General features: G+C 40.9%; 1 protein-coding gene across 2 annotated transcripts in view; it reads left to right on the top strand.

The window, feature by feature from the left end:
• PIWIL2 (piwi like RNA-mediated gene silencing 2) overlaps positions 1–14,354 on the top strand; it is a 66,735-nt gene that overhangs the window by 32,061 nt on the left and 20,320 nt on the right. For both annotated transcript variants that reach the window (XM_054716803.1, XM_008151492.3), the window contains exons 15-19: positions 169–357; positions 3,010–3,111; positions 3,908–4,024; positions 4,809–4,897; positions 5,848–5,953. In XM_054716803.1, the coding sequence (XP_054572778.1) occupies positions 169–357; positions 3,010–3,111; positions 3,908–4,024; positions 4,809–4,897; positions 5,848–5,953 (603 nt within the window). The remainder of the gene's footprint in view (positions 1–168; positions 358–3,009; positions 3,112–3,907; positions 4,025–4,808; positions 4,898–5,847; positions 5,954–14,354) is intronic.

Raw genomic sequence — 14,354 nt, 5'->3', positions numbered from 1 at the left:
CCCCAATTTACTTATCACACACATCTGTGTTAGTAATAGGGAGTAGATAAGGCAGGACTCAAGCTGAGAGAGTAAAAAGCAATTTATTTTCTAATAATATTTCCGAGATATGAGTCTGGAGTGTTCAAGTTACGGGAAGTACTAAAAGTAGCTTGTGGTTGTTCCTAGGTCCCCATGCACTTCTGGGCACTCTTTTACCCAAAGAGAGCAATGGACCAGGCCCAAGAACTGGTCAACATGTTAGAGAAGGTAGCTGGCCCCATTGGCATGCGCATGAGCCCTCCGGCCTGGGTTGAACTAAAGGATGATCGAATAGAGACCTATGTCAGAACCATTCAATCCATGTTGCGAGCTGAGGTAATAAATTAATTTAATTTGAGTAGATTTATAGGATGCATGTTCTAAAACACTTTGAATACTTGATTTTAAATAACCTTGCTTATCAATTAGCTGTTGATGCTGTTCAGAAACCTGTGTCTTATTTATCTGCACATGAAATACTGAACTAAGAAAATAGCCTTGCCCTGACTGGTGTGGCTCAGTTGATTGGATGTTGTCCTGTGCACCAAAAGGTTGCTGGTTCGATTGCGGGTTTGATCCCCGGTAGGGGGCATGCAGGAGGCAGCTGATCCATGTTTTGCTTTCACACCTATGTTTCTCTCCCTCTCCCTTCCTTTCTCTCTAAAAAGAGAAAAAAAATCAATAAATAAAAGAAGGAAAGAAGAGAAATAGCCTTTATGTCCTTCAGTTAATTTTGCTTTCCTCATTTTATGTTGGCACTCTCACTCACTCTAGTGTTCTGTTCATCACATAATTGACTCAGAATAGCTGACTTAACTTTAGTTCATTATCTATATAGAACATGTCGTGCTCAGAAAGCAACTTCTTGGGCCAGGTGCCATCTTGCACGATTCAATACTGAGCTGTTCCAGTCTGGTCTGGCTCTAGATTCAAATTGCTCTAGTGATGAACTTGGCAGATGGCCCATCAGCTCCATGCTGATAGTGGATCAGGATCACTGGAGCTGAACAGGTCATAGTCCTCACATCTCAGTAGTTAAGACCTGCAGTTCTTATCTGTATGTACATAAAACAGGAAGAATATTAAGGAGGAAACAAAAGCAGAGGAAAGATTTTATAAGTAATTAGTCCTTGAAGATCGGTTCTTGTGGGATTAATACTAGAATTACATTAATTTCCTCCTGACTGTCCATGCCTATGTACTCTGCTGTGGCCTCCCTCCCCCCAGGTCTGGTCGTTGATAAAGTCTGCCCTGCTTTAAAAACAAAATAAAAACAGCCCTAGCTGGTTTGGCTCAGTGGTTGGAGCGTCAGCCTGCAGACTCAAGGGTCCCAGCTTCGATTCCGGTCAAGGGCGGCATGTACCTTGGTTGTGGGCACATCCCTGGTGGAGGGTGTGCAGGAGGCAGCTGATTGATGTTTCTTTCTCATTGATGTTTCTAACTCTCTCCCTCTCCCTTCCTCTCTGTAAAAAATCAATAAAATACATTTAAAAAACAAAAAAACCCAGTTTAGTACATCAACTCCCTCATTTCACAACTTCTCGTGTTCTCTTCCTGAGTGTGTATTGCCAACAGCTTTCATGCAGCATGGATATGAGTTTCATTCACAGTGTTTACTAGATTTAACTCATACTGGTTTTATCTGTCTCTCTGTAATCTCTATGGTAGTCTGTTTTATTATGCTCTTTGTTAGAGGTCACAAATTCAGATGTCTACTGGAGCCAGATGAGTTACACAGATGAGTGGAGTGGGCCAGGAGGGGACTGTAATGAACCAAAAAGAGTAAACCCCATAACTGCAGATAAAAAAAATGCCCAGCATTGTCAAATTGATTTTTAATTTGTTTTCAATAGAAGCCAAAAACCTAGAGTTGCATATATGTGCATCTCCCTATGTTTAAATGTTAAAATTTAAAAACTTACAAATCATTATAAGGACTGAAAAACCACATCAATTGGCTAGATTCAGCCCATAATCTCCCTATGTGCAGTCTTTGTTCTATATGACTTTGGAAGTTCTTTGATGTGATTGCTGGAATGTTCTCTGAGAAGTCTTAATCTAACATGAATCTTGATTTGGAATAGAATACTATTGATTCGCCATTTATAGCCATTTTTGCTATAAAGGATTGTCAACTTTATTTCACTGGAGTGCTACTTTTCTTTATTCACACTTTAAAAGATCCTCTGGGTTTTTAAAAATATATTTGTATTGATTTGAGAGAGAAAGGGAGAGGGGAGAAAGATAGAAACATCAATGATGGCTGTCTCCTGCACGCCCCATACTGAGGATCAAGCCCACAATATGGGCATATGCCCTGACTGGGAATCAAACCAAGACCTTCTGGTTCATAGGTCCATGGTCAACCACTGAGCCACGCCATCTGGGCGAAAGATCCTCTGTTTTTAATACTGGATCTCCAAAGCAGTAAGGGATAGAGCATGCTGATATGAGATGTGCTGCTGGCAAAATCATTCTCTCTCCTAACCAGAGAGAATGAGAGAGAGAGAGAGCTACTTAGGGGTTTGGCAGTAGTTTCATTTCCATCTGCATTTGGCCCTGAATTGTTTTTTGTGGTATTGTATTCCATGTGTCCTCAGTTAAAGTTCTGTGGTATAAATTTAATAAGGTGCTTTTTACTAAAGAGAGAGGTAAAAATATTACAGAGACTTGAAAAGAGCAAATAATAAGTAACCCTTGCGCATATATTCAAGTCTGGTCCTTTTCTAGGCATCTTAAGTCTCCTAATAAATAAAAGGTAACCGGCTCTTGATAATTTTTGGTAACATATTACATGTTTATGCAAAGAACCTCTGGACCCAACACTCGGGTTCAAGGACCCATTTCTGTGGTCAAATGTCCACCATCTTTGTTTCAGTCCTCTCTCTACCTTAAAGGTGCCTTGGCTTTGCAGACTCTCAAACTGCCTCTGACTAGAGCCCTGTCAGAGTTCCCAAGCCAAACTTACATATACTTTGTCTCCTCAAGGGGAAGATACAGATGGTTGTGTGCATCATCATGGGCACACGTGACGATCTCTATGGGGCCATTAAAAAGCTGTGCTGTGTGCAAGCTCCAGTGCCTTCGCAGGTGAGTGGGAGCTGGGCAGGAGGCAGAGATGGAAACAAGCTTCCCTGGAGGCTTGGAAAAAAGGGATCCATACATGTGTACAAAAATACTTAAGTCTATTAGAATGTAGCATGTGAACGTCCTCCTACAAAGCCTGCCCCTCATTAGAGTAACCTAGAGAATAGCAGATGCTCTTCATAAACGTTGCCTTTATATTCCCAAATGAGTACTTTGCTTGTTTCAGGGTGAGTCTCTAGGTGGTTTCACATGATTGGGTTCTGAGAGTATAGGCTTCACTCAAAGAGGGGAAAGCTGCCTTGGCCAGTGTGCTTTAATGGGTTGAAGCATTGTTCCATGCACTGAAAGGTTGTCAGTTCATTTCCCAGTCAGGGCACATACCTAGGTTGTGGGTTCCATCCCCAGTGGGGGCACATATTGGAGGCAAACAATCAGTATTTCTCTCATATATCAATGTTTCTTTCCCTCCCTCCCTCCCTCCCTCCCTCCCTCCCTCCCTCCCTCCCTCCTCCACCTCTTCCTCCCACCCCTCTCTAAAATCAGTAAAACATATCCTTGAGTGAGGATTTTTTTAAAAAGAGGGAAAAGCTGTTCTCCAATGGAGACTGGGAAAAAAAATTTTACTCTCCATGAGATTTTCGCCTGCCAAGAAACTCTAGAATTAGAACTATTAATACAAAGTGTTTTAACTGCTAACCGAAGGTTTTTTAAACAAATGTAGTATATACTTTGAATTATTTAAATTTTCTGAGATGTTGATAGTGTTCTCTTTCCTCATATTTTTTTGGACCCTTTATAGGTCATCAATGTCCGAACCATTGGTCAGCCCACCAAGCTTCGGAGTGTGGCCCAGAAAATTTTACTGCAGATTAACTGTAAATTGGGTGGTGAGCTCTGGGGAGTAGATATTCCTCTGGTGAGTGATGCCGATATATGTCTTCATTCAGTTCAACCTGCCTAGCTGTTTTTCTCAGAGTTAGCCATAGTTTCAGTGCTTAGTAGTCTAAATGATTCATTGCCTGTTTTAATATAGCCCATGAGCTAAGAATGGTTTTTGCAGTTTTTAATGGTGAAATAAAAATAAGGCTAATATTTTCTGACACGTGAAAATTATGTGAAACTTGCCCTAGCCAGTTTGGCTCAGTGGATAGAGCATTGGCCTGCAGACCGAAGGGTCCCGGGTTTGATTCCGGTCAAGGGCATGTACCTTGGTTGCAGGTTCCTCCCTTACCTGGGCCCTGGTTGGGGTTTGTGCAGGTGGCAACCAATCGATGTGTTGCTCTCACATCGATATTTCTCTCTGTCTTTAACTCTCTCTAAAAATCAATGGAAAATTATCCTTGGGTTAGGATTTAAAAAATTACGTGAAGTTCAGTTGTCAGCATCCTTAAATACACTGTTATTGGAACATACCATATTTCTTTACCTATTCTCTGTGGCTTCTTTCATGCTGTGATGGCAGAATTGAATAGTCCTTCAGAGACCATGTGGCTCACAAAGCCTAAGACATTCATTCACTCTTTAGCCCTTTACAGAAAACATTTGCTGATCCCTGGTCTAGATCTCTGATGGATTCCAGTCTTTCTCTTCCTTTCCCAGAATTTATTTTCATATGTTGCTTTGAGGTTCAGTTAATAATTAAAGATGGGTTGATGGATCACTTGGGGATTTTTGATTAGTTTTTTTGTTTTCTAACACAGAAACAGTTAATGGTAGTTGGGATGGATGTTTACCATGACCCCGGCAAAGGCATGCGCTCCGTGGTTGGCTTCGTGGCAAGCATCAACCTGTAAGTACTCTTCATCGTGCAATTTTGTTTGGTTATGTCATTTTGATACCTAATCTTATTATAAACACAGCAAATGTTTTTTTTTTAGTATTTTGTATTATAGTATATTGCCTTTTACCTAATACATGAAAGTACACTCAAGTGTTTCCTTCTCTATTTTCCTGTGAAATTAGTTTACACAGTCTGTTTACCAAATTTGTCATATGTGTAAGTTTATTTCCTGGCTACAGTGCTGTCTCCTTAAGAATGGGGACTGTGTCTTGTCGGTGATTATCTTTTAACTCCAGAAATGAGGGGAGTGTTTTGTTTATTTTTTCTGATTGTAAAAATAAGGCATGGTCATGCAAATATCTGTAGAAATTAGGAAGTGAGTTTTTCATGGTTCATCTTACTTCAACCATTACCTAAGGTTTGATGTATATATACTTTTAGATTCTCTTCTATGCATATACTAACACACATAGGTGCTGTGTATGTATATGTATATATATAAATATATATATATATATACACACACACACACACACACACACATACACACACACACACACACACACACACACGTGTCATAGTACTATGTGTACTCTTGCTCAGCTTGATTTTTGTACTTAAACTGTGTATCTTGGACAGTGTCCCATCAATAAAAGCAAATTCTCTTTAACTGTTATATGGAGTTTATTGTATGCCACAGTTGGTGGATATCCTCAGTTGGTGGATATCAATGTTGTCCCATTTTTTCAACTGGAAGCAGTTTTATAGCAAATATCCACAATTATACCTATGTTTTCCCCCACATCACTTTGTGTTTGTACATGTAACATAAATACATTTACTACTTGGTGTTGGATTGGTGCATAGAAGCCCATGTGTGCTAACATTCAGCCTGTGGGCCTTCCTCTGTGAGTGTGTTTATCCTCTTCTCTTTCTCTTTCTTACTGCCTCCACTCCAGCACCCTCACAAAATGGTATTCACGAGTAGTATTCCAGATGCCTCATCAAGAGATTGTGGATAGCCTGAAGCTGTGCCTGGTGGGCTCCTTAAAAAAGTTTTATGAGGTGAGAAGAATGTCAATTCTAAAGTTTTGGGATTTTGAAGCACTGCCTACCTGAGCACTTTAAGAGGAAGTCTGACTTAGTGGAAGGGATCCCACAGTGAAGGTGGGTCTCTTGAACAGACTGAAGAGTTAGTCATGCTGAACAGGTAGCTGAACAGGACTGCCTTCAGGCTGCTGCTTGTATACAGCAGCTTAAAGAGCTAAATCTCTGAATTGGTTTGGTAAGTAGTGATTATTTCCCAGGTTGTCAGCCTGATGCCTATAGACATCGACTTCATGCCCTTATCAGGGAAACTGAGAGTAAATATCAGCAATAAAGCAGTATATGACTTTACTCAGCTTTATGGCTGTCATTAGGCGCTGCTGGCTCTTTTCATTTTGGTTCAAGACAAATGCCTCCCTCTAAATCACCCCTAGAATTCAAAGGAATGCTAACCATGGAGAATTGCTATCATTAAGCTGATATAGGGTCTGGGAAAATGAACAAGCAAAATACTGGGTTTTTCCTTGGCCAATACATCAAAGGGAGCATTGATAAAGTAACTTTCATTTACTTTTAGGGTCAGAGTTAGCCCTTTGTATGAAGATTGACCAGCAAGAAATTTAATAATTTCATGTGATTAAAGTCAGTCTCTAGAATTCTACCTTGTTTCTTTTTAGAATAACATTTCTTATGGTGTCCCTCAAATAGTTTGATACTGTTTCAGGATTGATTGGAGGTTATGTAGAAAATAAGTTGAATTTTTGTCTCTAAGGAGGTCCATGTGATATGTTGTTTTGCTAACACACTTTCCTTTTTCTTGTTGTGATTGCTTTCCTTCAAAGTTATGTCTGTCTTTTAGACCCATGCTTGAAAGGTACTTCTGTTCAGCCTTTCCCTTTGCCCCCCACTGCTCCAGCCCTTAGCTAGACTTTTATCTTTATGTTCCTCTCCCAAGGCCCTTAGTTTATATTCTGTGTAGTAATTAGCACATCCTGCCGTATATTAATTACTTGGATCCTTATGTAACTTTCCCTCTGGGTTGTAAATTACTTGAGCACTGTTCGGTTATTGATGGCTGTGTAACAAATTACTGTAAAACTTGTGACATGCAGTGAGCATTTATGGCATTCATGGTCAGGCAGTTGGACAGGGCACAGTGGGCTCCAGTCCCTCTCCATGTGGGCCTCCTCCTGTGGTCTTTCCACATCTGCTAATTTGGGCTTCCTCAGCCTAATATCTGGGTTCAAGGCGTGAGTGTTCCAAGAAACTGAGAGAACAGGTGCAAGTCATGTCGCCTTTTATACCTCAGCCTGGAAAGTCATGAAGTATCAGTTCCACTGTGTTCTATTTGTTGAGTAGTTTCATTCTGAATATTCCTAACATTTGGAGAAGCCAGCAAACCTCAGTTTTGCCAGAGAGGGTGAAAACACCATCAGGCCCTTAGGAACTCTAACATAAATATTTTAAAATATAGTTTCCTGTTTAGAGATTGTTGTGGGTTGAATTGTGCCCCCACACCCAAAAGATGTTGAAGTCCTACCAGTGAATGTAACCTTATTTGGAAATAGGGTCTTTACTAGTACATATGATCCAATTAAGATGAGGTCATTAGAGAGGGCCCTAATCCATATGACTATGTTCTTATGAAAAGAGATTTTGACACAGACAAACGTATAGAATAAAGACAATGTGAAGGCACAGGGAGATCACAGTCTACAAGCCAAGGAACACCTGCAGCAACCAGGAGCTAGGAGGGAGTCTGGAAAAGACTCTCACAAGCTTCAGGAGGAACCAACCCTACCAGCGCCTTGAGTTTAGACTTCTAACCTCCAGGCGTGGGTGAAGGTACATTTCTGTTGTTTAAGCCACCCAGTTAGTGGCACTTCATTACAGCAGCTCTAGCAAATGAGTGCATGCCCAGCTTCTGACACCTGCGTTGCAGTCCTGATCCAAGAACCACCGCATCAGGTAGGAAAGAGTGTTACACTCATGTGGGGGAAAACAACGAAAAGAATCGTGGGGTTTTTTTTTTTTGTTTTTTTTTATGCCGGGGAGGAAAGGCCACCTGCGGGCAAGATCTGGAGCCAGTTTTGCCTGTTGGTAGGCGCCTGGGGCTTTCCAAGCTAGTGACCTGGATCTGGCTGAAATTGTTCTTCCAGTTTGTTCGGCTATCTCAGTTTCTCCATTCCACTTGCCAATGAATTTTCCTAGCTTTTTGCTATCCTGTCTCATATTTTTCTCTGATCATTATTCTTGAATTTCTTAAACTTTCTTTTCTTTTTTCTTAACCTTTAGAACGTAGTCAATGATTTTTGTTTTGGAGAGAAACTATGGAATTTTTTCTATTTGCTCTTCTATATCTCCTCCCAACCTCTTCCCACCCTGCTCTGTGCCTGGAAGGTTGGCCCATGTTGATTACATCATTGGCTCCCTTGCCTGGCTTCTGGTTGGTTTAGCTAGTGAGAGACAGTTTCAAAGGACTGGGAAAGTTATTGTTATGTCTGCGTGCTTCTCACCCCAGCCCCTTCTCTAGATCCCATAGAGAAGGGGAAAATACCTATCTAACAAGACCTTCCTTGACCCCACTTATGTTGAGTGTGAGTACACACTCATGGAAGGAATAAAGAAAGGATTAACAAAAATTAAATAAATACATTAAATAAAATAGTTGGTTTAGAGTACTTGTCTAGTAAAACAAACATTGGTGACAATTTGTATTGACTACTTTTTTTTTTTCATGTGTATGGACCATACTTTGTCGGCATGCCTCAAAAATTTTTATTGGAAACTGGACATTTTTAGTATAATGTGGCAACTCTATAAATTACTATATCTCCACTCCCAAGAATTGTTGTTAATCTTGCTTGTTTGATGAGTTTCTTGGCCTGATACTGTGATCTCTGTAGTCTGAACTGTGCATAGCCACTGAAATCTCCCCATGCCTACCTTATTCAGCTAATGACCACACAAATATTTCTTTATATGCCTTGAACTTGTTCTGCCCCCTCTAGGGACTGGTAGATTGTTTTCACATTAACGGTGGTGAAGCTGCAAGGTGTAAAAACTACTTCAGAGAAAGGGGGATGTGCATAGAACAAGATTAAACACCTCAAAATCATTGTTCTTCCAAGACAGCCATTTTTATTGAATAAGTGCTCTTCAAATTGTTGCAAGACTCCGATTAGTATCAGTAATTATAAAAAAGTGGATTTTGACCATTTTTGCAGTGTACTTCTTGCTTAATGGAGTAACTGATTTTTGGAAGTCCTTTTCCATTCAAGAAGTTTTTTCTGAGGAGTGCTTTTCATAATCTTGGTGTTTTCTAGGTGGACAGTGGTCAGAGTTTAGAACCCAATTAGGGGGTACCAAAGGACTACATCTTAGGAATAAGAATGACTGAGAGGTATATAAGTTCTTAGAGCAACTACAGCTCATTCTTGAATTTTTTCAGTCCATAAAATCAGATATGCTAACCCAGGGTGCTAATGTTCCAAAGTTTTTCATACTCCAGACACCTTAAATCTCCTCTGTATAAAAAACATCATTCTAAGCACTACATTCTTTCTGTTAACAGTATTATAAGTACTATGTTGGCATGCAGTATTTAAAAAGAAATATATTAAACATATATACACACATGTATGTGTGTATGTATAGATATGCACTGAGTGGCCAGATTATTATGATCTCTGAACGCATAATAATCTGGCCACTCAGTGTACTTATGTATAAGGGAAAGCTTGCAAATCTTGATATGTCAAGGGACCAGGAGATAGTGGCCCCCAGCCTCCGGCTAGTAAGTCCTCTGCTTCTTTCTAACTACCCACAATGCAGTTCTTATACATAGAAAAACCTTATTTTAAAATCCCAACTCTGTGGTCAGTCTACAGAGTGGCCAGATTATTATGCATTGAGAGATCATAATAATCTGGCCACTCAGTGTATATGTGCACATGTATACACAAACGTGTATATACATATATATTATGTAATAGATAATACCAAGACGTATCTCTCTCACATCAGTATTCCCCTCTCCCTTATGTAATAGATAATATGAAGTTTAATTGAAGAATAATAGAGCAAAAAAATAAAAAAGCTGCGGTACAAAAGAACAGAAACTTTAGGGACATATGCTAATTCTGGAAAAGACAGCTGAAATATTTAAAAGATTTGCAGGAAACTTGGAAGTCTTTAGGGATCAAAAACTAGAAACAGGGCCTTAAAATTAGTGGTGATCCTGAGTACACTCCCCACTTTGGGCTATAAATCTAAAGAACTAAAAACCAGAAGTAAAGAAAAGCTATTGGTGCCCTGTCCAGTGTTGCTAAGTGGTTAGAGCATCAGCCCACTCACCAAAAGGTCACAGGTTCAATTCCTGGTCAAGGGCATGTACCTGGGTTGCAGGTTTGATCCCTATTCTAGTGCAGGAGGTAACCAATTGATGTGACTCTCTCACATCAATGTTTCTCCCTCCCCCTCCCTCTCCCTTTCTCCTTTCACCTCTCCTTCTCCCTCTCCTTTCTTCTCTCCCTCTCCCAAATGGGACTTCATAAAAATTAAAATCTTTTGTGCCTTAAAGGACACTATCAAGGGCGCCCACATTCTTCTAATTGAGCCCTCACCCCCCAAAAAAGGACACTGTCAAGAAAATCACAGATAATCCATGGAATGAGACAAATTTATCCGCTATATCTGGTAATGGTCTAGTTTCCAGAATATGTAAAGAACTCAACAGTAAAGAGACAACCCATTTTTAAATTGGGCAAACAGACTGGCCAGCGTGGCTCAGTGGTTGAGTGTTGACCTATGAACCAGGAGGTCACAGTTTGATTCTGTGGTCAGGGCACATGCCCGGGTTGCAGGCTCGATTCCCAGTGGGGAGCATGTAGGAGGCAGCCAATCAATGATTCTCTGTCATCATTTAAGTTTCTATCTCTCTCTCTCCCCCTCCCTTCCTCTCTGAAGTCAATAAAAATATAAAAATAAATAAATTGGGCTAACATTTGAATAGACATTTCTCCAAAGAGCATATGCAATAGACAAGCACAGAAAAAGAGCTTAATATCAATTGTTATGGGGATGAAAATCAAAATAAAATACTATTTGCTCTGGCTTCAGTGGTTAGAGCATCACTGACCACTTCTTTCCCCTCCTACTTCCCCACCCTCCGCAAGGGTCAGGGGTTCAATTCCAGTAAAGGGCATGTTCCTGGGTTGCAGGTTCAATCCCCTGCCTGGTCAAGGAGAAGTCAGGGAGCATGCAGGAGGTAACCAAGACGTGTCTCTTTCACATCCATATTTCTCTCTCTCTCTCTCTCTCTCTCTCTCTCTCTCTCTCTCTCCCCCCCCCTCCCTACCCCCCCCTGCCCCCGCCTCTCTCCCTTTCTCCTGTCCACTCTCTAAAAATCAATGGAATAAATATCCTCAGGTGAGGATTAACAAAAGAAAAGAAAGAAATACCACTTATCACCAAAAGCAGATAAAGGCATTTCACTAGAGACCACAATTTTTAGGAACTCTAATGCAAAAATCCTCAACAAAATGGCAAATCAAATAGAACAATATGTATGAAAAATGATGCACCATGGCTGTACTAAAGTGAATACTGGCTCTCCAAATTCATGTGTGCCTGGAACCTGTTAATGTGACCTTCTTTGGAAATAGGGCCTTTGCAGATGCATTCAAGTTAAGATGAAGTAGATGGATTGCAGTGGGTCCTAATCCAATGATTAATATTCTTTTAAGAAGTGGGAAATTTGAGAGGAACCAAGATGGCGGCATGGTTAAACAACTAATCTGCTGCCTCGCACAACAATTTCAAAAATACAACTAAAAGACAAAACGTCTACCACCCAGAACCATGGGAAAGCTGGCTGAGTGGTAGATTTACAACTAAGGGGAGAAAGGAGCACAAACGCTGAAAAGCTGAGGTACGGAGGCGAGTGAATCAGGCTGGCGGCGGGCGACTGGGTGCGCAGTTTTTCTTCAACCCACAGGGAGACAAGCTCCTGATCACTCTGAAATCCAGTTTCTGGGGACACTCGGGGGACCCAGACACCTACGGGGAGAAGCTGGACTCTCAGCCATTGGGTCGGAAAGTGAGAGTGACTTTTTTGCAGAGGTGTGCCCAGCAATCATTGTTTTACTGCGCTAGAGCGCGGGGCGCAAGGACTTGGAAACGTGGAAAGGCGGAGATGGCTGACGCCAACCACCGCCGTTGGCCACGCCCTAGCCTAGTGACACCCTGAGACCCCGCCCCGCCCTGAGACCCCGCCCCGCACATTCTACAAACCCGCCCAGGCTCCACACATTGGCTTTTGCATATAAATGGCCTATTCTGTGGCAGCTTAACCAAATAAACTGCAGCTCCAGTCAGACTGCTCCAAAACCGCCCAAGCAAAGGAGGAGAAAACTAGTTCTTGCTGTAGCTCCTGCTGGGGGACACACAGTACACAAGGGTAAACCAAGAGTGTCCACCTCAAGTAACTGGGAGGCTGACCCATTGAACCAATAGGACATCTAGTACACAAAGCTACCCTACCAATTCAGGGAAGCAGCGAAAATGAGGAGGCAAGGAAACAGATCACAAACCAAAGAAATGGAGGAGAACAAGCGACTGGGCATAGAGTTCAAAACCACGGTTATAAGGTTTTTCAAGAATTTCATGGAAAAGGCCGATAAATTCAATGAGACCCTCGAGGATATGAAAAAGGACCAACTAGAAATTAAACATACACTGACTGAGATAAAAAATATTATACAGAGACCCAACAGCAGACTAGAGGATCTCATGCATCAACTCAAAGATTTAGAATACAAAGAGGCCAAGGACACTCCTCCAGAGAAGCATGAAGAGAAGAGAATTCAGAAAGTTGAAGATAGTGTAAGAAGCCTCTGGGACAACTCCAAGCGTACCAACATCAGAATTATGGGGGTACCAGAAGAAGAGAGAGAGCAAGATGCTGAAAACCTATTTGAAGAAATAATGAACGAAAACTTCCCCCACCTGATGAAAGAAATAGACTTACAAGTCCAGGAAGCACACAGAACCCCAAACAAAAGGAATCCAAAGAGGACCACACCAAGACACATCATAATTAAAATGCCAAGGGCAAAAGACAAAGAGAGAATCTTACAAGCAGCAAGAGAAAAACAGTTAGTTACCTACAAGGGAGCTCCCATACGATTATCAGCTAATTTCTCAACAGAAACCATGCAGGCCAGACGGGAGTGGCAAGAAATATTCAAAGTGATGAATAGCAGGAACCTACAACCAAGACTACTCTACCCAGCAAAGCTATCATTCAGAATTGAAGGGCAGATAAAGAGCTTCACAGATAAGAAAAAGCTAAAGGAGTTCATCACCACCAAACCAGTATTATATGAAATGCTGAAAGGTATTCTTGAAAAAGCGGAAAAAGAAGAAAGATAAAAAATTATGAACAAGTACATATCTATCAACAAGTGAATTAAAAATCTGAGGAAAAGAATAAACTGGTGAACTTAATAGAATCAGAGGCATAGAATGGGAGTGGATTGATAATTCTCAGGGGGAAAGGGGTGTCTGTGTGGGGAGTACGGGAAGAGACTGGACAAAAATCATACACCTATGGATAAGGACAGTGGGGGGGGAGGTAAGGGAAGAGAGGGGGTGGGAACTGGGTGGTGGGGAAATATGGAGGGGAAAAGGAGAAACAATTATAATCTGAACAATAAAGATTCATTAAAAATAATAATAATAAAAAAATTAAAATGAAAAAAAAAAAAGAAGTGGGAAATTTGGTCACAGAATCATAGGGTGAAGTCCATGTAAAGAAGCAGAGACACAGACACACTGGAGAGAAGGTGCTATGATGGTGCAGGCAGAGATTGGAGTGGAGTATGTACAAGCCCAGAAACAGCAGGGATTGTTAGAAACCACCAGAAGCTAGAGGAGGCTAGGGAGTATTCTTTCCCCAGAGCCTTGGAGGAATCATGGCCCTGCTGACTCCTTGATACCCTGCTTCTACCCTCCAGAACTGTAAGATAATAAATTTCTGTGGTTCTAAGCCACTCAGTTTTAGTTCATTGTTTCAGCAACTCTTGGAAAAGAACAATACAACAATGAAGTGGCTTAAATCCCAGTTATGCGAGGCTCATTCAACATTTGATTTGAAAATCAAGGTATTTTATCAAATTAACAGGCTAAAGGAGAAAAATATCATATCAACAGATGCAAAAAAGCCTTTGACAAATTCATCTCCCATTCATGATTTACAAAAACCCTAGCAAACTAGTAATAGAGGGTGAACCTCATAAACTTAATACAGAACATCTACAAAAAACCTACAGCTAATATTATACTTAATTGTGAGAAACTATATGCTTCTCCATTAAGAATTGGGAACAAGACAAGTATTTTCCCTCTCACTGCTTGT

The sequence above is a fragment of the Eptesicus fuscus genome, chromosome 6 (assembly GCF_027574615.1).
Source record: "Eptesicus fuscus isolate TK198812 chromosome 6, DD_ASM_mEF_20220401, whole genome shotgun sequence".
NCBI lineage: Eukaryota > Metazoa > Chordata > Mammalia > Chiroptera > Vespertilionidae > Eptesicus > Eptesicus fuscus.
The sequence above is the reverse complement of the archived record's forward strand: the minus strand, read 5'-3'. Positions and strand labels throughout refer to the sequence as shown.